The following is a 22,670-nucleotide window of genomic DNA, read 5'->3' as shown; positions in this document are numbered from 1 at the left end:
ATGGTGTTAAGTTTGGGTGAGAGCATGGTAGGAGTGGAACAAAGAAAAATTTCATTACTTGTGATGTTGATTCGGGGTTGGATGAGCTTTGGTTTTGCTTCCTTGGTAGAGAAGAAGTGTGGGTTGCTACTTCCTCGGTTGATAGGAAGTGATGGTGCTCTCTTGGTTGGAAGAGAGTGTGTTTGATTGGTTTCTTGGTGAAGAGAAAGTGCTTGTGTTAAGGTTGGTGTAGACCTCGGTGTAAAGGATGTGCCTAGCTTCCTTGATGTTTGGGAAGTGGATGGTGTGTTTTGGAGATTGATGATGATGATGTTGTGTTCATTGTTTGTGTGTGATCTCTTGGCGATATCCGTATTTCCGGCTGGGAGATTAAAGGGTTATAGAGAGATTTTCAACAATGGATGTGTTTTGAGTATATGTGAAGTGCACACTTGAACCTATCTCCAGGTGGGAGATTGTTGGGTTTGAGAAGTATGGAGAACGGTTGGGCAAGGGGGTGCATAGCTTTGGAGTTAAGCTATGGATTATGTGCTTAGTGCAAAGCAACAATGTAAGGCAAGGGCTGACTTCAAATGTGCATATCTCAAGATCTAAAAATGATATTGAGATGATTCAAGTTAGAGGTGATAGCTCGTCTCAAGAGCTTTCCAATGACTAGTCATAAGCTTGATTTGGTCAAGAATTGAGGGAGTTATGACCGTTTTACAAAGAGTTGTCAACGCAATGTAGGAGTTTGACCGAACTGATGAAAAGTTCGGTCGAACCAAACGAAGAAAATCAGCCTTGCTCAGTGACTCGCAAGTTCGACCAAACCACTCGAATGGGCTGCCCCTGTTTTCAGCGCTGCGATTTTGTTTTATTTCGCTCGGTCGCTTGGGTTTAATCTTAGCTATTGATCTGCCTTGTACTCTTAGACTATGTATACTTGTGTATGAACATTAATTAGGTTATGATGTTAGATTAAAGAGTGAGAAAAGGCCTCTTGAGATTAATTCATCTTCTTAAGGTTTAAGAGAGAATTAAGAGAGGTGTGAGCTTTCAAAAGAGATTGAGAGCTTGCATCATCATATTACTCCATAGTGGATTGGTGGGTTTTTCTCCCGACACTCGGATTCCCACGGTAAACTTGTTCTTGTTTTTTTGTTTTACTTTTACTTGCTTTTGTTCTTCGTAGTTGTTAATTGTCGTTAATTGCAAACCAGCTAGTACATTTGTTAATCCTTTCATATCTTTGTTCTTTTCTCCAATTCGTAATTGATCTGCAACTTATTAGAATAAGAGATCCTTCCATTGACTGAGTTTGGAGCGAAGATTTTAAGTCAAAAATACAAAATTAACTTTAGAGAAATGAGGTGAAAATCAAAAGTTATGGAGTATGGAAAGTCAAAAATACAAAATTAACTTAAGAGAAATGAGGTGAAAATCAAAAGTTATGGAGTATGGATGAGCTGTAACTTGTATGTGTGCTGTGGTGCAATCTACTAACGTGAATCTTCAATAACTTTCTGTTTTTGTAAAGTGCAGAGTTTGCTAGATGATTGGGCATAACTGACTACAGATATTATAAACTGTAATTAGCAACGTAAGAGTTCTGATGTAACTTTAAAAAGTCTAAACACAAACCTAGTACAACTGTGTGACTTCTGCAATAGTTGAAAATTAGCAAAAGTTCAAATTAACATTAAGTCGATGCTTGGACTAATAAGAGGCTGAAATATCTTAAGGATTACCAACAATATGATATAATAATATGAATACAGTTTAAATGTATACAACTAAAGCTGGTGTAAGATTATTTGAGCACCATGTTGGGGTTGTAGAAACAGAACAGTTGTGGGTGCGTGAACATAGGATGGTGAAAGCTCAAAGGAAAAGCGTTGTAGAATCATGGATAATGCCATTTTTGCGTCGTTCATTGCAAATCTTTCCCCAATACATATTCTTGGTCCCCAACCAAAGGGAAAAAAAGAGTTATTTCCTTTTGTTGCCTTGAATATTCCTTCGGCAAACCTGTCAGGTTTGAATTTTTGCATATCACCACCCCAAATTTCCTGATCTCGGTGGGCAGAGTGCATTGAGATACTGATCAACGTGCCTGAGGGAATTGATAGCTCCCCTAGATTTGTATCCTTATCGATCTGTCTTGTTATTCGTTGTGCTGGTGGATAGAGTCTCAGGACTTCATATAGTATCATAGTTACCTGAATGAAACATATTATATGGTGAATTTTTTATTTTTCTGATATCATTCATTATCATAAGGAAATAACACTACTTACTGTCTTCAAATGGTTTAAACTATCCAATTCTGGAACAGACTTCCCAAATGTCTGCAAAACCTCTTCTCGTGCTCGGGCTTGCCAATCTTGGTGCTTGCTCAGCAATATCAAAGTCCAAACTAGTAGTGATGATGTGGTTTCCTGTCCAGCAAAGTAGAAGAGTTTACACTCGTCAATTACCTCTTGAATACTCATCCCAACATGCCGAAACTTGTCATTGCCAATAGCTTGTTGGATTTCTTTATAATTAGAGTTCAATAGGATATCCAACAAGTCAGAGTTCGCCTCTTCACCAGCTTCAATGGCCTCCTTCCTCTTGTTGATAATTGTACGCAGTGATGCATGTAATTTATCTTCAGTGTCCTTAAACCTCCTATTCCTAGCTGTCGGAATGTAGCTGCATGTAAGGAGCAGGATTAAACCCAACTTCAAATAATTAATCTGTAGAAATATTGCAGGATTCTATTATTAATTACCTCGCTCCTGGGATATAAACTGATTGTGTCATAAGAAGAGTTAAATTAGCCTGGTCTTTGAGAAGTTCAAATATCCTTTGTCCTTCCTCATAGGTGCTACCAAATGCTGCTCTAGAGATCACATCAGCACTGAGTTTCATTAGGTCTGGCCACACATCTACCTCACCTGATCCTTTTTCAGCTACTACCATTTCCCATTTGTTAATAATCTCTGCACAACTATCATGGAATGCGGTTAACATAAGCTGTAATAAGCATGAAAACCAAATTACTATCTAAAAAGTTTGATCGTTCACATATATTTTGTGGTTGTATTGTACTATCGTATGCATTATAAGACTTTTTAATTGCTTCATAGATAAATTTGGTCGGTAGATAATTGAGTTGTCTCGGTCATGAATCAATCCTTCTAGTGTGACACTGTGACATTCAATTTCCATCTTTAATATTGGGTAAAAATTATAAAATATTGTAGGGAGTGACCTTCAACTTGTCCATATGGAAGGCAGGATTGATCAGCCTGCGATGTTTGACCCATTTCTCTCCCTCTAAGCTCACTAGCCCTGGAACAAGTTTTTTGAAAATGGGGTTCATTTTCGTCTTTCGAAATTCTTTCATCCTCGTAAAGCCCTCTCTGATCATCTCCGGCTTTGAGATGTTTATCATCGGTACAGGGCCAAACCAGATAAAGTAGTCCCTTCCTGCAGTAACACCAATTCAAAATCAATCTATCGCTTTGTCAGAATATATCAGACCCTTTTACATGATTAGATCTCAGTGAAATCAAAACAGTCCCTCGTAGATGTGTATTGCATTAAAATTTAATTGAACTACAGTCTATTGTTCATCTCAAACCAGTCTCAATTTTCTCCATCTTTGGTTATGTGACAAGTCTACTAATTCCAGATTGAGGGAGTATTTGCAATAATTGTAAGCGTCAGGTGTAGGCACAAATTCAAGTGTGCTCTGTCAAGGCATAAATGGAACATATCTTGGTTTTAAAAGGTGGTTTCACATGAGCTTTTATGTGCAAATAAGTATACACACATTTTAGGCTTAATTGATTGTTAATTCTAGCTGAAATGCTAATCTTAATCTTAAATCTTATTTGAGCAATTTATTCTATGATTATAAGGTTTGAAATTGTTGAAGTTTTTTGGTGAGCATTGAAGTGTAGGTATTCCTTACCCATGTCAGAGTGTTAAGTGTTTGAGATGTGCTAGATCAATACGGAGTAACAATTTTACTCAACCCATATATTTGAATAAATCAGTTCTCAGTTCTGTTTATTGGTCTAACTTGCCACTGCTGTCATTTTAACTTCTCTGCTGCAAAAATATAGTAGCATATACAGCAGCAAGACAGCAAGTATATCACTTGATCAAAAAATCTTACATGCCATGAATTTAGATGACATACCAAATCTAGTGCGGATATGATTGCGAAGAGGTTCTACACGCGAATAATGATCATCAGATAAGCTGGTCATGGGGGTTTTCAAAGTCTGAGTCCGCATTGAGGCAAGATCTTTAAGGTCTCCATAGAAGAGTCTGTAAGAATTACCAGAGAAACCTTGCTGTCTGAGCAATTTATCTAGCTTCTTGGGCCTCAACCATACCCAATTCACCACTTTGATTAACACTGTCACTACCAATATACAGACTACTGTTATTAAAACAGAGCCTGTTAAAGCCATATCCATATTTTTATTTTTTGACTTTGGGTTTTGTAAGTTCTATGCCCAAATTTCCTGTTTATGGGAATTTTTTCCCCTTTTGTTATGACCAAGTAAAAACAGGGAATGCGACTAGGCAAGAGATGATGTCAGATCCTTCAGATGGGTGGCTTTACTGGCTTAAACCCATCATCTTTCTTGTTTTTCTTGGCTCTCTCTTTAAAAGTAATCTAGATATGTTTGTACTTTGTTGAATAGTTTTTAGTTTTTTAATGGTTAATGAGGAATATTCAAGACCCAAAGGATCTTGGAAAAAAAAAAAAAAAAATTCCATTTTTACCTTCAAGTGGCACTTTATTTTTTTAGTGCAGGACTTTGTTTAAATTTGACTAAGGACAAAAGGATAGACGTACATAACTCATTCTCATGCAGGGATTGCTAACAAAGTTTAAATTAGATTTAGATCATTTTTCTATTTTTTACTCAACAAAATAGTCTTCGAAACAAGGGACCCTAATGACGGATATTCTTAATTACATGCACCTGGGTGCACCTAGTATATGCAAGCCTGGCCTTATATTACTTCCCGTAGGGCTTAGCTCTTACAGTGTAGCTACAGATCTGCAGTCTTAATTTTCATACATATCAAAAATTTCGATGGTTGGTTCATTTTTATAAAATTGTTTTGTCAAGATTAGTTGCACAGTTGCACTGTAGCCTTGTTCTATGACTCAATAATCTAAGATAAAATTTGTTTTGTTTTCTCTAATAATCTTCTTGTATTCATGATGTACTGACAAAGACTATTCACTTTTGTGTATATTGGTGATTGGCAGAAAAATTGTTTTTACAAGTCAATGCGGTGGCTGGTGTAGAATAATCTTCTTTAGTTCTCTAGGTGTCTTTGTCAAAGCAACAAAGGGCATAATATATCTTGAGGTAAATATGTGACCTCTATCTTTCTAATGACATAATACATGATGTTGTGTACTTGTATTATACGAGTACTCCGTAGTATCTTTTGATTGCTTTCTTTAAAAATAAATAAATAAAAAAAAGAAAAGACTTTTACACATTTAGATTATTCGCTTCCTATTAAGATTTTTTATTGCATTATTAACCGGGATGTAAGTTTAATTATGTGTTCAAGCATTTGTGGCTTTAGTTGTTATCTGATATCTTTTTTTTGTATTATTCTTGTTAGAGTGAATAGGGGCAATGAAAGTGATTAGGATGAACAAACAAGAACAATTAAAAAGTTTGAAATTAGAGAAGAAGACAATAGTTGGGAGATGGGAAGATCTTCCAAGCATATCACTTGAAGACTGTAAAACCCACCAAAATCAAAGAGACTATTGTTGTATTGATGATAATTTAATGTTTACAAGAGTATTGGACAAATCCTCTCACTTAATCTCTCTTTGAAGTACTGTAAAGAGAATTGCACTTTAGTAGTTTTGTAGTTTTGTTGATGCGAAGGAACATGGCAGATTTCAACTTATCTGTGATTTCTGTACTAAAATATTAGCATAACTGACAACTGCATGACCTCCGCATGGTAGTTGAGAATTAGAAATGTTAAAATGAACTCTAATTTCCGAAAGTACACACCCAAGACCATGCTTGGTGTCTATTTGTTTGGACGTTGGAGAGTTTCTTAGGGCCTGTTCTCTTACGTTGAAATTCAATTTAATTCAGTTCAGCTCAGCTCAGTTCAGTTCAGTTCAGCTCCTAATTTCCTTCTCTTATAAAATATTCAGTTCAGTTCAGCTCAGCTTAGTTCAGTCAATGAGAACAGGCCCTTAGTTTGGTAGGGATGTTTTAAAACAAGGCACAATATCTATAAAGACCTAAAACAACACACAAGTTTCAAAACAATAAGCAACCGGACATAAAGCGTAAATTTCATTAATCATTCACCCTCAAAAGAGCTTTCTTTTAAAATTATATAGAATCTCCAATGAACACTAGAACGACAGTAAAACAATAGTTGTGTCTAAAGTCGAAAAAACTTAAAGAGAAGTCTAGGAAAGCAGTAGAAAGGCATTTAAAACATACTAAGAGAGTTGGATTCTAACACTTGGACTAATAAGTGAAATTACTTGAGGGTTACCAACAGTAATATAAAAGTATCTAAATGCATATCATCATAGCTCTTGTAAAATTATTTGAGCACCATGTTGAGGCTGTAGAAACAGAACAGTTGTGGGTGCGTGAACATAGGAAGGGGAAAGCTCAAAGGAAAAGCGTTGTAGTATCATGGATAATGCCATTTTTGCTTCTAACATGGCAAATCTTTCCCCCATACATATTCTTGGTCCCCAACCAAATGGAAAAAAGGAGTTATTTCCTTTTGTTGCCTTGGATATACCTTCAGCAAATCTGTCAGGTTTGAATTCCTGCGCATCATCACCCCAAATTTCATGATCTCGGTGGACGGAATGCATTGAGAAACTGATCAATGTGCCTGAAGGAATTGATAGTTCCCCTAGACTTGTAGACTTATAGATCTGTCTTGTTACTCGTGGTACTGGTGGATAGAGTCTCAGGACTTCATATAGTATCATAGTCACCTAAAATGAACATATTATGTCATTATGTGATGAAAGTTTTAATTATTTTTATCATTCATTTATCATTAGAAAATAACACAACTTACTGTCTTTAAATGGTTCAAACCATCAAATTCTGGCACAGTATCCCCAAATGTCTGCAAGACTTCATCTCGTGCTCGGGCTTGCCAATCTTGGTGCTTGCTCAACAATATCAAAGTCCAAACTAGTAGTGCTGAAGTAGTTTCTTGTCCAGCAAAGTAGAACAGTTTACACTCGTCAATCACCTCTTCAATGCTCATCCCAACATGCTGAAACTTTCCATTGCCACCAGCTTGTTGCATTTCTGTATAATTAGAATTCAATAGGATATCCAACAAGTCAGACTTTGCCTCTTCTCCAGCTTCAATGGCCTCTTTCCTCTTGTTGATAATTGTACGCAGTGATGTATGTATGTTATCTTCAGTGTCCTTAAACCTCCTATTTCTAGCTGTCGGAATGTATCTGCACAGAAGGACCAGGACTAAAACCCACTCTTCATAAAAAATCTGTGGAAATTTGTAGGCTGCTATTAATTATTACCTCTCTCCTGGGATATAAACTGATTGTATCATAAGAAGTGCTAAATCAGCCTGGTCCTTGAGAAGTTCAAAAATCCTTTGTCCTTCCTCATAGTTGCTACCAAATGCTGCTCTAGATATCACATCAGCACTGAGTTTCATTAGGTCTGGCCACACATCTACCTCACCTGAACCCTTTTCAGCTACTACCATCTCCCATTTGTTAATGATCTCTGCACAACTATCGTGGAACGCGGGTAACATAAGTTGTAACAAGCATCATAAGCTAATTATTACCATCCAAAAAGTTTCATTGCTAATATATTACTTGTATAAGTTAGTATCTCATGTATAATTAGACTGATTTCTGTAGACGAAATGGTCAGTAGATGAGCTGTCTTAGATTGTGCAAACTCTTACCGTATCTAACAAAAATTAAGTATAAGTGTAGGGAGTGACCTTTAATTTCTCCATATGGAAAGCAGGGTTGATCAGTCTGCGATGTTTCACCCATTTTTCTCCTTCTAAGTTGCTCAGCCCTGGAACAAGTTTTTTCAAAATGGGGTTCACCTTTGTCTTTCGAAATTCGTGCATCTTTGTCAAGCTCTCTCTGATCATCTCTGGCTTTGAGATATTTATCATCGGTACAGGGCCGAACCAAAGAAAGTAATCCTTTCCTACAGTAAACACCAATCCAAATCAATCTATATCATTAAAACAAATGGTCTTTTCACTTTCTTTAACATTCACTCTATGCTTAAAGTGTGTGCCTAAATTGAACGTGTCATCTAAATAGAAATGGAGGAAGTATGAACAAATATCTTTAATATCCTCGTACAGAGTAATAATTTATCTCAAACCTAGCCCGACCATTCACTATCTGAGACTATGTCTGACATCTAATTTCCGGATCCTATAGCTGTATATCTGACTATAATTCCAGACCAAAAATTTTAGCTGGATCAAGAACAATTCTACTCACTCCATACATTTGAATCGATCTGTTCTGTTTTATTGGTCAGTTTATATGCCACAGGTGTAAATTTAAGTACTACGTATTTACCATCTTAGCAGCAGAAGTATGGTGCAAGTCCATCCCCTGATCAAAAAATTGTTATACGCATAAAATTAGATGATTTACCATATTTAGTGAGGTGATGATGGCGGAGAGGTTCCACACGCGAATAATGATCATCAGAGAAGCCGGTCATTGGGGTCTTCAAGGCCAGAGTTCGCATTGAGGCGAAATCTTTTAGGTCTCCAAATAAGAGTCTGTAAGAATTACCTGAAAATCCTTGTTGTCTGAGCAATTTATCTAGCTTCTTGGGCCTCAACCATACCCAATTTACCACTTTGATCAACACTGTCACTACCAATACACAGACTACTGTTAATAAAACAGAGCTTGTTGATGCCAATTCCATTTCTTTACTTTTTTATGGGTTTTGTAAATTTTATGCCCAGATTTCCTGTTTAAGTAGGAGATTTTTATTTTATTTTTTGTTCTGACTAAGTAAAAACAGGGGATGCAACTACGCAAGGGATGATGTCAGATCATTCAAATGAGGTTGGTTTAATCCCATCGGCCTTTTTAGAAAAAAATATATCTTGTATTTTTTTTTTTTTTTTTTGGATAAGTCTCAATAAAATTAAAAGAGGGTTTTTTTTTCCTTTATTTGTTAATTATTGATCCTTTTTAATGTTTAATGAGGAATAATGAAGGTCTAAAGGAACCTGAGAAAGACTGCATTTTGACTTCAAAGTCTGATACTTTTATTTGTGAACATGTGCAAGACTTTGTTTATATACGCCCAAGTATTGTTGCAAAAATAGCTACTTACCTATATGTAGGGATTGCTAACCAAATTTTAGTTAGGTTTTGTTGATTTTTCTATCTTGTATTACTTACCTTAGCTCCGAACAGTATAGCTTCCTATTGGCAATCTTAATTTTTAAAAAATTTCATCTGATGTATATAATTGTTAAAATTTTTGGTGGTTCATTTGTTTTCCTAATAGTTGCACACTTGCAGTCTAGTCTTGTTCTATGACTCAATAATCTGAGATAAAGTTTTGTTGGTGTTCTTTCTTTGATTTTCTTGTATTCTTGATGTAATGACGAAGACTCTCACTTGTGTGTATACTGGTGATTGGCAGATATTAGTAGGAGTCAAAGTTGGTAGCTGGTGTAAGCGTCAAAGCAACTAAGGGCATTATATTATTTGAGGTAAAGATGTGATCAGGACTTTTCTTTCTTAGAAGAAAGACTTTTGCACATTTGGATTATTGGTTTACTCTTTTAGTTTAATTTTGTTGTTGCATTGCTTCCGAAAATTATTTTTTTTTTATTGCTTCTTATTAATTATTTCATTTAAAGTTTTAATACAAAAATTACTAAAACTAACATAACAGGATTGAGTTTGAAATGTCAATTTGAAACTTAAGATCAGTTTAAAGAAACTCTGTTCATCCAACCATTACAGAGTTTTTAATGAACCTCCAGTTTATTTCTGTTTATTGAAGAAAATGCATAGTTTTAAAATGATTTTTAACATAAAGCTAGAGTTCAGTTGTGTTTTTGACTTTGAAAAGATGAATAATACAAACTTATAAAACAATCAAGCCAACTCTAAAGTAAGCATAATTAAGAAATCTGTGATTATAATACAATCAAAGCTTGTTTAAGATTATATGAGCACCATGCTGAGGTTGTAGAAACAGCGTAGTCCTTGGTGCATGAACATAGGATGGTGAAAGCTCAAAGGAAAATCGTTGAAGAAACATGCATATTGCCATTTTTACTTCGGCTATTGCAAATTTTTCCCCTATGCATACTCTTGGTCCCCAACCAAAGGGAAAATATGAGTTATTCCCATTTGTTGCCTTGGAAATCCCTTCAGCAAACCTCTCCGGCTTGAATACTTCGGCATCATCACCCCAAAGTTCCTTGTCCATGTGGACTGTATTCATAAAGATAGTGATCATTGTACCTGAAGGAAGTGATAATGCACCTAGATTTGTATCCTTTTGAACCCATCTTGACAACTGCATTGCTGGTGGATAGAGTCTAAGTACCTCATACAATATCATGGTTATCTAAAACAAACCAGCCATATTGTTAGAAGATTAGTCAAATTAAAATATTACATTATCCAAATAAAACCATGAAAGCATAGGGAAGGGGGAAAAAAAACTTACTGTCTTCAAATGATTTAAACTTTCAATGTCAGGCACATTATTGCCAAATGCTTGCAACACTTCTTCCCGTGCTCGTTCTTGCCAATCTTGATGCTTGCTCAACAGTATCATTGTCCAAACTATTAGTGTTGATGTAGTTTCTTGTCCAGCCAAGTAGAATAGTTTACACTCAGCAATCACATCTTCAAGGCTCATCCCAATATGCTCGTTCTTGTTACTTCCAACAGCTTGTTGGATTTCTTTTGAATTGGAATCCATGAGTATACTTAATAGGTCAGACGTCAGTCTTTACCGCTTCTCCAGCCTCAATCTCCTCTTTCCTCTTGTTAATGATTGCTCGTAATGAAATACGCATCTGATCTTCCAGCTTCTTAAATCTCCTATTTCTCGGTGTTGGAATGAATCTAATAGCAAGCAGCAGGGTTATTATATCAAGGCTTACTTTGCTTATAAAATTATACACTATGGTCCTAATTTACCTCATTCCTGGGATATAAATTGATTGTAACATAAGAAGACCTACATCAGTCTGCTGCTTCAGAAGTTCGAATATTTGTTGTCCCTCCTTATAATTACTACCAAATGCTGCTCTAGAGATCACATCAGAACTAAGTTGCATCAAATCTGGGTACACATCTAGCTCTCCTGAACCCTTTCTAGCTATTATCATCTCCCATTTGTTGATTATCTCTTCACAACTGTCACAAAATGCTGGTAACATAAGCTGTAACAACCATCAAAGCAAATTATAGCCTGGTAGTTTAATGGCTTGTATAACCAGTAGTATATTACTCGTAATCTAGGAAATCATATACAAGAGATTAATCACCTGTAGTTAAAGTTGAAAGGCATGAAAATTCCGTAGTAAAAGAAAAGAATTCATTAAACGAAAAGAGAATAATTCATATTAGATAATATTAAAGAGTTTATGAGAAACACCTTCAACTTCTCTACATGGAAAGCAGGGGTTATCAGCTTTCGATGTTTGGCCCATTTCTCTCCCTCGAGGTTGACAAGCCCTGGAAAAAGTTTTTCCAAAATGGGGTTCATCTTTAACTTTTGAAGCTCTTGAGTTTTGGTGAATGCCTCTCTAATCAACTGTGGTTTTGAGATTTGTATCATAGGTATAGGGCCAAACCAGAGGAAATCTTTTCCTACGTTGATGCCAATCATGTACTAGTAATTAGCTCATCTCAATAAACGATATCAAGTAATAATCTGTGTTACGTGTTACTCTATATGTCTTGAATGTTTTTATTACTTTTGACTTTATTTTGGGGATAATCATTGTCAAATTAGTAACAACATTTCAAATCCAAAGGAGTAATTGTTTCACATTGACTTCAAAATCTCCAATGGCTTTGACTTTGAACTCCAAAAATTATGTACTTTGTTTTTTTTAAGAAATTGATGGTTAGGCTCTCGGTATATGGTCTAACTAAGTGATATAGCTAAGACATTTAAAGTCAAAGTGTAACAACTAACACGAAATCCAGTGTATGTAATGCAGAAATCAGAGAAGAGGATAGATTACCCAGTTTGGGAGCTAGCTGATGGCGGAAAGGTTCCACTCGAGGGAAATAATCATGAGAAAAGCTATCCATGGGGTATTTTAAGGCCTCAGCACGCATCTTGACAAATTGTTTGAGATCTCCAAACAAGAATCTGTAAGAAGTACCTGAGAGACCTTGCTGTCTGAGCAATCTCTCCAGCTTCTTAGGCCTCAACCATACCCAATTCATCAATTTGATTAACACTGTCACAACTAAAATACATAATACTGAAAGCAGAATAGTGCTTGCTGTCATTTTTTCCATTGATTTCTTGCTATAGTTGTTAGATTAATTCCTGAAATCTCATGATTTAATGAAATAGGAGTATATATGCCTCATTTGTTATGAGAAAAAGAAAGACAGAGGTTGCGTAGATTAGAAAGTCAACTATCATTTTTTAAATATTGTCTTGGTTGTCATTCTAATCATGTGGATGATGTAATAGGACTATAGGCGTAATTTTTTATTTTGTTGAAGTTTCCATATGCGAGGTGGAAGCGTGGAGCTCGTGGAAGGGAATCAATACGAGATTTTGTGTATATAATTTCTTTAATTTTTTAAATGGAGTTTATATCAGCGAAATCATCATTGATACACCTCAGGTTTGGACTTTATCAATGATACACCTGTTTAAATTTTAATTATCAGCGGTACAACTGTGCTTGCAACTAATTATGTACAGTAAGCATTTCGTTAATTAAACGTTAGTAACAGGTAAAGGACTTGTAATTTTAACCAATTTTAACTCCTTTTTGTTTTCCCTCTTTAATTTCCCACCCATATTTAAAGTAACCCACCTAGTTATATCATTATATAAAAGAAACCTCCTCATTTGCTCTGATTTATGAAGCTTCTTCTTCATTTGTGAGTACCAAATGTAGAAAAAGAAGCTGCATAAATGAGAGCAAATGAAGAGGCAGGGGGCTTCATTTATATAATGACAAAGGTAGGTAGGTTACTTTAAATATATGAGGAAAATTTAGAAGGGAGTTAAAATTGGTCAAAATTGCAAGTCATTAACCTATTACTAATGTTTCATTAACGGAATGCTTACTGTAGTTAATTAGTTGAAAGTATAGGAGTACTGCTGATAATTAAAACTTGAGGTGTATTAGTGATAAAAGCGCAAACATAGGGTGTACCATTGATAATTTCCCTATAAATTTTTATAATTATATATGTAGTGTAAAACTAATGATAAGTAGCAAAAACTATCATGCATGACACGCGATCTAACCTAGTAAGACAATAATTAGATCCTATACTTAAAAACATAATGCAAACTTATACTCCGTAATTTTTTAAGAATTTAAAATTAGATTGAACAAAAATAAAAAAAACGTAAGATGATGATACGAATAAATAAAATAACAAGAAACATGATATTGGATGATACATATATACCCTCTTTTAATTGTATGTAAGATGTAATTGGATAGATGCTAATTATGCTTTGATAGGAGTATATACTATGATTAAAGTTTTTTTTAGAGTGAAGGATAGCAAGTGATTAGAGCTTCCCTCCCGGTAAAGAACTATCAAAGCGTTTTTAGGATTATATAGGCACCATGCTGAGGTTGTAGAAACATCAAAAACCTCGGCGCATGAACTTAGGAAGGTGAAAGCTCAAAGGAAAACCGTTGTAAAATCATGCATAATACCAATTTTGCTTCAGTCATTGCAAATTTTTCCCCTATGCATATTCTTGGTCCATAACCAAAGGGAAAAAACGCGTTATTTCCTTTTGTTGCCTTGGAAATTCCTTCCGCAAACCTTTCTGGCTTGAATTCTTCAGCATCATCACCCCAGAATCCCTTGTCTCGGTGAATCGTATTCACATAGACAATGATCACTGTACCTGAAGGAAGTGATAATGCACCTAGATTTGTATCCTTATGAACCCGTCTTGACATCTGCATTGCTGGTGGATAGAGTCGGAGTACCTCATACAATATCATGGTCATCTTCAACAAACCAACAACTACATTATTAGAACATAGAAGGTAGATCAAATTATAAAATCATTCATTATCAAAAAAATGCATTTAAACTTACTGTCTTCAAATGGTTTAAACTTTCGAAGTCAGGCACACTATTGCCAAATGCTTGCAAGACATCTTGTCGTGCTCGTTCTTGCCAATCTTGATGCTTGCTCAACATAATCATTGTCCAAACAATCAGTGTCGATGTAGTTTCTTGCCCAGCCAAGTAGAATAATTTACACTCATCAATCAAATCTTCAAGACTCATCCTTGCATGATGATATTTGTTACTGCCAGCAGCTTGTTGAATTTCTTTTGAATTGGAATCCATGAGTATACCCAATAGATCAGCCTTTACTGCGTCTCCTGCCTTAATCTCCTCCTTCCTCTTGTTAATGATTGCTTGTAGTGAACTATGCATCTGATCTTCCAGCTTCTTAAATTTTCTGTTTCTCGGTGTTGGAATGAATCTAAATGCAAGCAGCGGAGTTATTTAGGCCTTACTTTAATTTGCTCATCAAATTGAATTTGATTAGTGGATTATATGTATAAATTACCTCATTCCTGGGATATACACTGATTGTAACATAAGAAGGCCTAAATCAGTCTGCTCCTTAAGAAGTTCGAATATTTTTTGTCCCTCTTCATAGTTACTACCAAATGCTGCTCTAGAGATCACATCAGAACTGAGTTGCATCAAATCCGGGTACACGTCTAGCTCACTTGAACCCCTCTTAGCTACAATCATCTCCCATTTGTTGATTATTTCTTCACAACTGTCACGAAATGCCGGTAACATAAGCTGTAACAAGCATCAAAAGTAAATTATTAATTACTTTCCTAGTAGTTTGATAATTCATGTATTCAATTAGTTTATTACTTGTACTTGTGGATCAAGATGATTTCTTCATTCACTTATTATCTTAATTCAAAGGCATGACAAATCCGTATCTAATTGATAGTTCAATAACCCTATGCTAAAATAAGTATAAATTACTTTAGATTGTTTTGTTGTGTCTGAGCCATGTTTGTGCCTCTACAAAATAATTGCCCAAGCGTAGCCCTAAAACCTGGCACGCACAGTAACATGTCATGTCATGTTATGTCATAGACTAACCCGATACCATATTTAATTATACAAGTATTATAAGATTAAAGTGAAGAGTTTAAGGAAATGACCTTTAATTTCTCAACCCGAAAAGCAGGGTTGATCAGCTTTCGATGTTTAGCCCATTTCTCACCCTCATGGCTAACAAGCCCTGGAATAAGCTGTTTCAAAATGGGGTTGACCCTCACTTTATGAAATTCAAGCATTTTGGTCAACGCCTCTCGAACCAAATGTGGCTTTGAGATTTGTAACATAGGTACAGGGCCAAACCAGATAAAGAATTCTTTTCCTACATTGATACCGATCATGTGCTAGAAATTAGTTCATCATTTATAAATTTTTTTAAAAAAATAATGACAATTAGAAATTTCCTACATGATCCCACGTTATTGTGTGTTTTTCCTATATACTTCATGATGATCAAAGTAATCTACGTTAAACATCTAAAGTCAAAGTGTAATAACTAAAAAAAATCGAAGAAGTGTATGTACAATTGTACATTTGTACATTCACCCAATACAAGGTAAACATCAACTTATCAAGTGTAATTCAGAAATTAGAGAAGAGGAAGCTAAGGTTACGTACATACCAAGTTTGGGGGCAAACCGATTGCGGAAAGGTTCCACTCGAGGGAAATAATCATCGGAAGAGCTATCCATGGGGTATTTTAAGGCCTCAACACGCATCGCTGTGAAATCTTTGAGATCTCCAAACAAGAATCTGTAAGAAGTGCCTGAGAGACCTTGCTGTCTGAGCAATTTCTCTAGCTTCTTGGGCCTCAACCAAACCCAATTTACCAATTTGATTAACAATGTAACAGCTAAAATACATATTACTGATAGCAAAATAGTGCTTGCTGTCATTTTTTCCATTTATTTCTTGCTTTTTTGTACTGAAATCTCAAGATTAAATGAAGCTCTTAATTTCTATAGGAGTATATATGATTCATTGGGTTGTGTAAATCCGAAAGTCAACTCTCATATTTTTAATTTTGTCTTGGTAATCAAGTAAAGTAGTGTATTTTGATCTCGTCGTAACAAGATTAAAATTTTGTTTTTGTTGGAGTATGAAGTTTCTCAATCCGGGGTGGATGCGTCGTGAAGAAACTCATGGAAGTGAAATTAATTCGAGATTTCGTGCGTATATCTTCCTTAAATTCTTTTTATGCTCAGGTTGCTTAAGACATTGATTAGATCCATGGACTGACTCAGTTGGTAATTCATCGAACACCAATCTCTTCTTCATCTTGCTCATCGACTGATGATCCATGGACTCAAACTCGACGATGAAGACAACGAAGACAATGACAACCGACTTCATATGTGTGTATATAGAGGTTTAGTTAGGTAGGATAGTTATGGTAAATTGATTAAACTTCTAGAAGTTTCATGGATTATAGCTGATGTTCATTAAATTGTGACATGATAGGATTATGTGACTCTTTAATTATGCTCTTGAATTTCTATTTATTACGGAGTACTTGCACTAAGAAATAATGAAATTCTTTGAATATATAGATTAAATTTAATCTAAACTTCGTATAAAAATTATCACTTTGTATATGTTAAGAGTTCTTGTATCTAAAGGTTTATAGAAAATTTTATCATGGTTTTGGGGTATTTGGAGGTGGGTCAATGTCGGGAAAATAGGTCCATGGCAGAAATTTGACCATCAAGTATATATAATATATAAAGGTTTAGTTAGGTAGGGTAGTTATGGTAAATTGAGTGGGACTAAAATTCTAGAAGTTTCTTTGATTACAGCTGATGTTGTTTTATAAAGTGATGATTTTACATTATTGAAAATCGTTAGTAATAATTTTACAAAATAAATTGTGACATGACAAGCTTAATGTGATTCTTTTTGCTTTTGAATTTTAATTTAGTACGGAGTACTTATATTAAGAAATGATAAAGTTCTTAGATAGATTAATTAGATTGAAATCTGTATATGTTAAGAGTTCTTATGTCTAATAAAACTGTTAGGGTTGGTGAGTGCACATCGAAAGTGAAGATGTATTTGATTAAATGAGAAGTATAAATTAAATTGATAATTAGCAAGATAATTAATATAAATGAACACACGATTTTATGTAACGACGAATACTTTTATTTCACTATTTGAAAATAGGAGAGTACAAGTATCCCTTTAAAGGGTTTATATTACAATATGACTCTCTCTATATTACTCTCTAAGGAGTATTACAAAGTAGGAATAGTGCATTTGTAAAGAAGGTAGATGGTACAAGGAGGTGTAGTATGTAGGAAGGCTTGTGTATGGTATGTCTTCTTGTGTTGTGTTATATTTCATGATTGAATGCCCATGACCTATATTTATCGGTGTAGATGGAGCTTGGAAGAAATGGCCGAAATATTCTAGAAATTCAACCATCATTCTTGTATCCATAACGTTCTAGAAAATTCACGAACCATGTATTATATTCTAGCTAATAGCTTCCAAAGTCAATAATGCTCTAGAACATTCAAGTAGGATATTATTCTAGAGATTCTGAAAGCCTTAGAATATGCACAATACTCCACCAAAATAATGGGCTTATAAAATTTGGGCCATACCCAACAAAAACTTGTTAGAAAATTTTTTCCTAAACATAGAGGTTGTTTTAAGGTGGGTTAATGTTAAAAAAAATTAGAAATTATTTTATACATCCGGGTGCACGGTGCACCCAAGGGTATTTATTTGTTCATTTGATGATAAAATAAATAATCATCGAAATGAACAAACAATATCGGGTGCACCGTGCACCCAATGTATATAACAATTTCTCTCAAAAATTTAGATTAATGATGGAAATTCGACAGAGATTTCTCACAAAATTTGAGTTTTATTAAAGTATTATTTAAAAAAATATCTAATTTTTAGGACAATTGTCAAATGGCCACAATAAAATTGTGACTATTGTATTAAATCAAATCACAACCGTTTATTTTTATTGACTAATATGAACCGTCAATATGAATTAATTTGTATTTTATTTTTTTAAAAAAATCACGTTTTTATCATTTTCATTCTTTGTTTACTCAATATTTTTTTCCTCTTTAATAATTCTATTCGATCTTTGTTCATAATTTAAGATGGGCAACGGGCCGTGCCGCGGTGGTGGCCGTGCCGTGCCAGGTCTGCGGCGGGCCGTGTCGTGCCGTGCCAAAATTTGGCACACCCCAGCCCACGGCACGGCCCACGTGCCTGGCGAGCCGTGCCGGGCCGCGGGCCAACCCGTGCCACTTTTTTTTATTTAAATAATAAATGTAAATAAAAAAACGATATATATATATATATATATATATATATTTTAGTACAATTAAATTTTATATAAATAATGTTATTAATTTATGTTTATGTTAATGTTAATATATTTTGTTTTGAACAACTTTATTTTAGTTAAGGTTATATAAATTATTTATCTAATTATGTTTAAGTTTATGTAAATAATTTTATTAATTTAGCAAAAAACAACAATGCATATTGAAAAAAAATTACGAGTGCGATAAGCCGAAAACACAAAAAAAAATTGAATAAAACACGTGCCGTGTCCGGCCGTGCCGCGTGCCGTGCCGACCAACGGGCCGGTCGCCGTGCCGCCCACCGTGCCCCGTGTCGATTCCCAAATTTGTGTTCACGACATGGCCCACAGGTGGGCCGCCATGCCGTGCCATGTCGTACCGGGTTGTGCCGGAGTCGTGTCGGGCATGTGCCGGCACAGTCCGTGCCCATCTTTATTTGTAATCCATGTGTTGCGAATCTTGCGATGGGATAACAAAAATTACCACATACAATGCTATTGTGGATCCGCTAGTCTGTTTGTTTTCTTTGGTGCGATGGAAAAAGAAAAACTACTTTTTGCTTGATTATGATGCATTGGCAACATTGAAAAGATACCGCAAGTTTGGTCTTTATATTTTAACTGCTAGTACTCCAAATTCAAATAGACAATAAATTTGCAAAAGAACTTTTCAATTTACAAGTACTAGTAGATAATAGATTTTTTTGTAAATAACCACCCTAAAATGTAACATGTGTTGAACTAACTACCCATTTTTTAAAAAATTAAAAAATACCACCCTTTTTTACAAAATCAGTAGGTTTTACCACCCATACCAGTTTTCCGACCAGTTTTTCGAGTTAGGGTTTTAATATAAAATTAAAACATGTCCCTGCCACCTCATGTAGGCGGCATCCCTGCCACCTCCAGCACCCCTTCCCTTCCCCGTCTTTGTTTCCGGCATCACCTCCTTTTTTCGTCCTTGTTTCCGGCCCCTTCCTTTCCCCCTTAACAATTTCGAACCACCCCCCTCCATGGTTTAGGATAGTTTCGGGGTTAGGGTTTTAGGTGAGGGTTGGAGTTTCAGGCTAATAGGGGATTTCAGGGGTGGAGAGTGGGTTAGAGTTTCGGTTACAGGCAAGAGGGTTTGAATTTCAGGTGAGGGATCGGGGATGGGTTCCGGGTTTCAGGCGAGGGGTGGGGACAGCGATTAGATGCGAGTTTCAAGCGGTGGTCGGGGTGGAGGCTGGAGGGTTGAGTTAGGGTTTTCCGGCAGTTGGGGGAAGAGTAGGCGTTGGTGAGGAGGCTATGTTGGACGCTGGTGGTGAATGGGAGGGGGAGAGGGTGGCGTTGGCTGATATGGGTGGTCCAACAAGAGGTTGGTTTGGGTGGGGGTTGGTTGTACCGGTGGCAGGAGAAGGGGAAATGATGGCTGCCTTCTTTTTAAAAAAAAAAATGATTTAATTTTAATTTTATTCTTATTTTCTTATCTATATTATAATTTAAGAGTCATTTTTCCAACTTTTAACCACAACACTTTAATTCGTGAATGGAGCAATTCTATGCATTCTTTTTTTTTTAATTTTTTTTTTTGTTTATTGATAACTTCCTCTCCAACTTCCATTACTTTAACCATATCACTTCAACTTCTCTTATTTTTATATTTTTTTAAGAACAAAAAAATCAATAACAGTATAACTTCCACATAATTCCTTTTCTTTTACATATACATACAAGTACACGACATATGTATATTCCGTGCGCTAGCACGGATACACTCTCATACATTTTTTTTTTAATTTTTTTTTTACGAAAAAAATAACTACCAATCCCACTACCCATCCACTATGTCGTTTTTGTTTTTTTCAAGGGACTACTACTAACATTTCACTTTGTGTTTTTTTTTTATTTTTTTTTATGGTACATAGTATAATAAATGACATGCATTAGCACGAGTCTACAATTCCTTTATCAACAATTCACTATATCACTCAAAATCCCCAACATTTCACTTTTTATTTAAACACTACGTACTAACATTTCACTTTGTTTTACAATTTTTTTTTTTTGATAAATAGTACTTCGTATAATATATGTCATGCATTAGCACGAGTATACAGTTCCTTTATCAACAATTCACTATAGTACTCTAAATCCCCAACCCTTCAATTATATGCATTTTTTAGGGACTACCCTCTGAACAATTTCCACTACTCTTATCATCAAAAACAAAAAAAATGCACAACACGTTTTTGTGCAATTGGTCTCAGCGAATAACTACTTTACTTGCAACAGAACAAAGTATGTAACTCCTAGAGCAACACACTAACCCATATGACACTAACTGAGTAACACCAGTAACCCCTATAACACTGAACGGATAACCTCTGTAACTTTGACAAAGTAAACCCCATAATAGCATTGCGTGGCCACCGAATTAAAAGATTGACCCTGTTTATTGGGCTTTTAAGCAAAGCGTAGAATAACATATTTCAGCAGAGCAGAGCAGGTGTCAGCACGACAGAACGTGTATTAGCACATTATTAATATGATTATTAATACTCAGTACAACAGAGCTAATAAAGGGTTCACCAGAGCCGACCAGTCCAAAACCTAATTAGGGTTCAACAGAGCCGACCAGTCCAAAACCGACCATTACAGCTCAAGTCTAAATTACAACATCAAAATCAACTTTTCATATTTTAAATATATCTTTCTTATATATCCCGTGCATTTTGCACGGGTACACTCTAGTTTTAAATTAATAGGATAGTAACACGTGCGCCCTCAATCGGAAAACAAGTCGGAATATAGGAGGGGTGGTGAAACCTACTGGTTTTGTAAAATAGGGGTGGTATTTTTTAATTTTAAAAAAAATGGGTGGTTAATTCAACACAGGGTACATTTAGGGGTGGTTATTTACAAAAAATCCTATATAATATTCCTGTAAAAAAAGTACTAGTATATAATATGAATCTGGTTCTAATCAAAGAAAACAAAGAAGAAAGATTAAAGAGAAATATAAAGGGAAAAAAATTTGATAAGATCGTGGTAGTTTTCTAATTTATTTTTTCTCAAATTTTTTAAAACTAATAAAAAAAATTAAAAAATAATAATAAAAAAAAAAAGTAAACCATATCAACCGTTTACATTAGTCAATTAAAATGAACGGATGTGATATGATTGAATACAAGTGCCACTAAAAAGTTTCAAATGGACTATGTCTAAGACCATCTCCAATGGTAAGACTCAAGTAAGTATTTTTAGGAGACAGAGAGTATTTTTTGCAATATGTACCAATAAGTTGGTATCTAAACTTAGCAGAAAGTTGCTAAGTTTAGATACTCAACTTTGAGTCTCATTTGACAAAAAATGTGGGCTCTTGTCAATATTCTAATATATTTTGTAATTTCTTTAAGTTTTACCTTTTTATTTTTATTTTTTAATCTTACAATATTTGATATTAAAAAAGAAATGGATTTAGTGGACCATGAATTGAAAGTGACATTTGTATACTTTAGAGAGTTTCACCATAGAGAAATTAGACTTCACATGAGTTGTTAAATTGAGAAGTGGTATGGTATCACGGTATCACCATTGAAGGTTAAAAACAACTCATTTTGTATTTCAATACTCAAACTAGAGTCATACCATTGGAGATGGTCTATATCTATCTATAAACTATATCTATCTATATCTACACTTAGTACTCCCTCCGTCCCTTTTTTACATTCCTGCATTCCTTTTTGGGTATTTCAAAATTACATTCCTACTTTCCTTTTTTAGTAAGTAAATTTTTACCAAACATCCCAAATTATCCCTATTTTTCTGTTTTGTAATTAATGTTTTCTCTATTTTCTCACTCTTTTATTTTTAGAAGGCAAATTTGCATCAAAGAATTTTTTAAATAGACTTGTTTGCAAGAAAGGACCTTATAAATCGAAAGTGACATAGAAGGACCTTTTAAACGTTTTTTGAAAAGCATATCTATATATGAAAATAATTAAC

The 22,670-nt window shown here is 35.0% G+C and overlaps 3 protein-coding genes and 1 pseudogene across 4 annotated transcripts; all 4 read right to left on the bottom strand.

Annotated features, from left to right (window-relative positions):
- Positions 1–1,588: 1,588 nt before the first annotated feature.
- Positions 1,589–4,451, bottom strand: LOC145568364 (cytochrome P450 72A397-like). The gene is made up of 5 exons (XM_081627795.1): positions 4,175–4,451; positions 3,239–3,456; positions 2,756–3,000; positions 2,280–2,676; positions 1,589–2,201 (listed from the first exon to the last, which is right to left on the bottom strand). The coding sequence occupies exons 1-5, from the start codon at positions 4,449–4,451 to the stop codon at positions 1,776–1,778; spliced, it is 1,563 nt and encodes a 520-aa protein (XP_081483921.1). The 3' UTR covers positions 1,589–1,775.
- Positions 4,452–6,336: 1,885 nt separating this feature from the next.
- Positions 6,337–9,101, bottom strand: LOC145568363 (cytochrome P450 CYP72A219-like). Its single transcript, XM_081627794.1, has 5 exons — positions 8,684–9,101; positions 8,004–8,219; positions 7,565–7,811; positions 7,090–7,486; positions 6,337–7,003 (listed from the first exon to the last, which is right to left on the bottom strand). Exons 1-5 carry the CDS (start codon positions 8,964–8,966, stop codon positions 6,578–6,580), a joined length of 1,569 nt encoding a protein of 522 aa, XP_081483920.1. The 5' UTR covers positions 8,967–9,101; the 3' UTR covers positions 6,337–6,577.
- Positions 9,102–10,211: 1,110 nt separating this feature from the next.
- On the bottom strand, positions 10,212–12,556 carry LOC145568365 (cytochrome P450 CYP72A219-like; annotated as a pseudogene). The gene is made up of 5 exons (XR_014095816.1): positions 12,274–12,556; positions 11,679–11,893; positions 11,219–11,463; positions 10,740–11,143; positions 10,212–10,637 (listed from the first exon to the last, which is right to left on the bottom strand). The product of XR_014095816.1 is annotated as a cytochrome P450 CYP72A219-like (transcript).
- A 1,346-nt stretch (positions 12,557–13,902) lies between these two features.
- LOC145568362 (echinocystic acid 23-monooxygenase-like) lies at positions 13,903–16,254 on the bottom strand. Its single transcript, XM_081627793.1, has 5 exons — positions 15,972–16,254; positions 15,454–15,671; positions 14,832–15,076; positions 14,348–14,744; positions 13,903–14,256 (listed from the first exon to the last, which is right to left on the bottom strand). Exons 1-5 carry the CDS (start codon positions 16,252–16,254, stop codon positions 13,903–13,905), a joined length of 1,497 nt encoding a protein of 498 aa, XP_081483919.1.
- Between the last annotated feature and the right edge of the window lie 6,416 nt (positions 16,255–22,670).

The sequence above is a fragment of the Chenopodium album genome, chromosome 11 (assembly GCF_948465745.1).
Source record: "Chenopodium album chromosome 11, dcCheAlbu1.1, whole genome shotgun sequence".
Classification (NCBI taxonomy): Eukaryota; Viridiplantae; Streptophyta; class Magnoliopsida; order Caryophyllales; family Amaranthaceae; genus Chenopodium; species Chenopodium album.
This window is presented reverse-complemented; position numbering and strand designations above follow the sequence as displayed.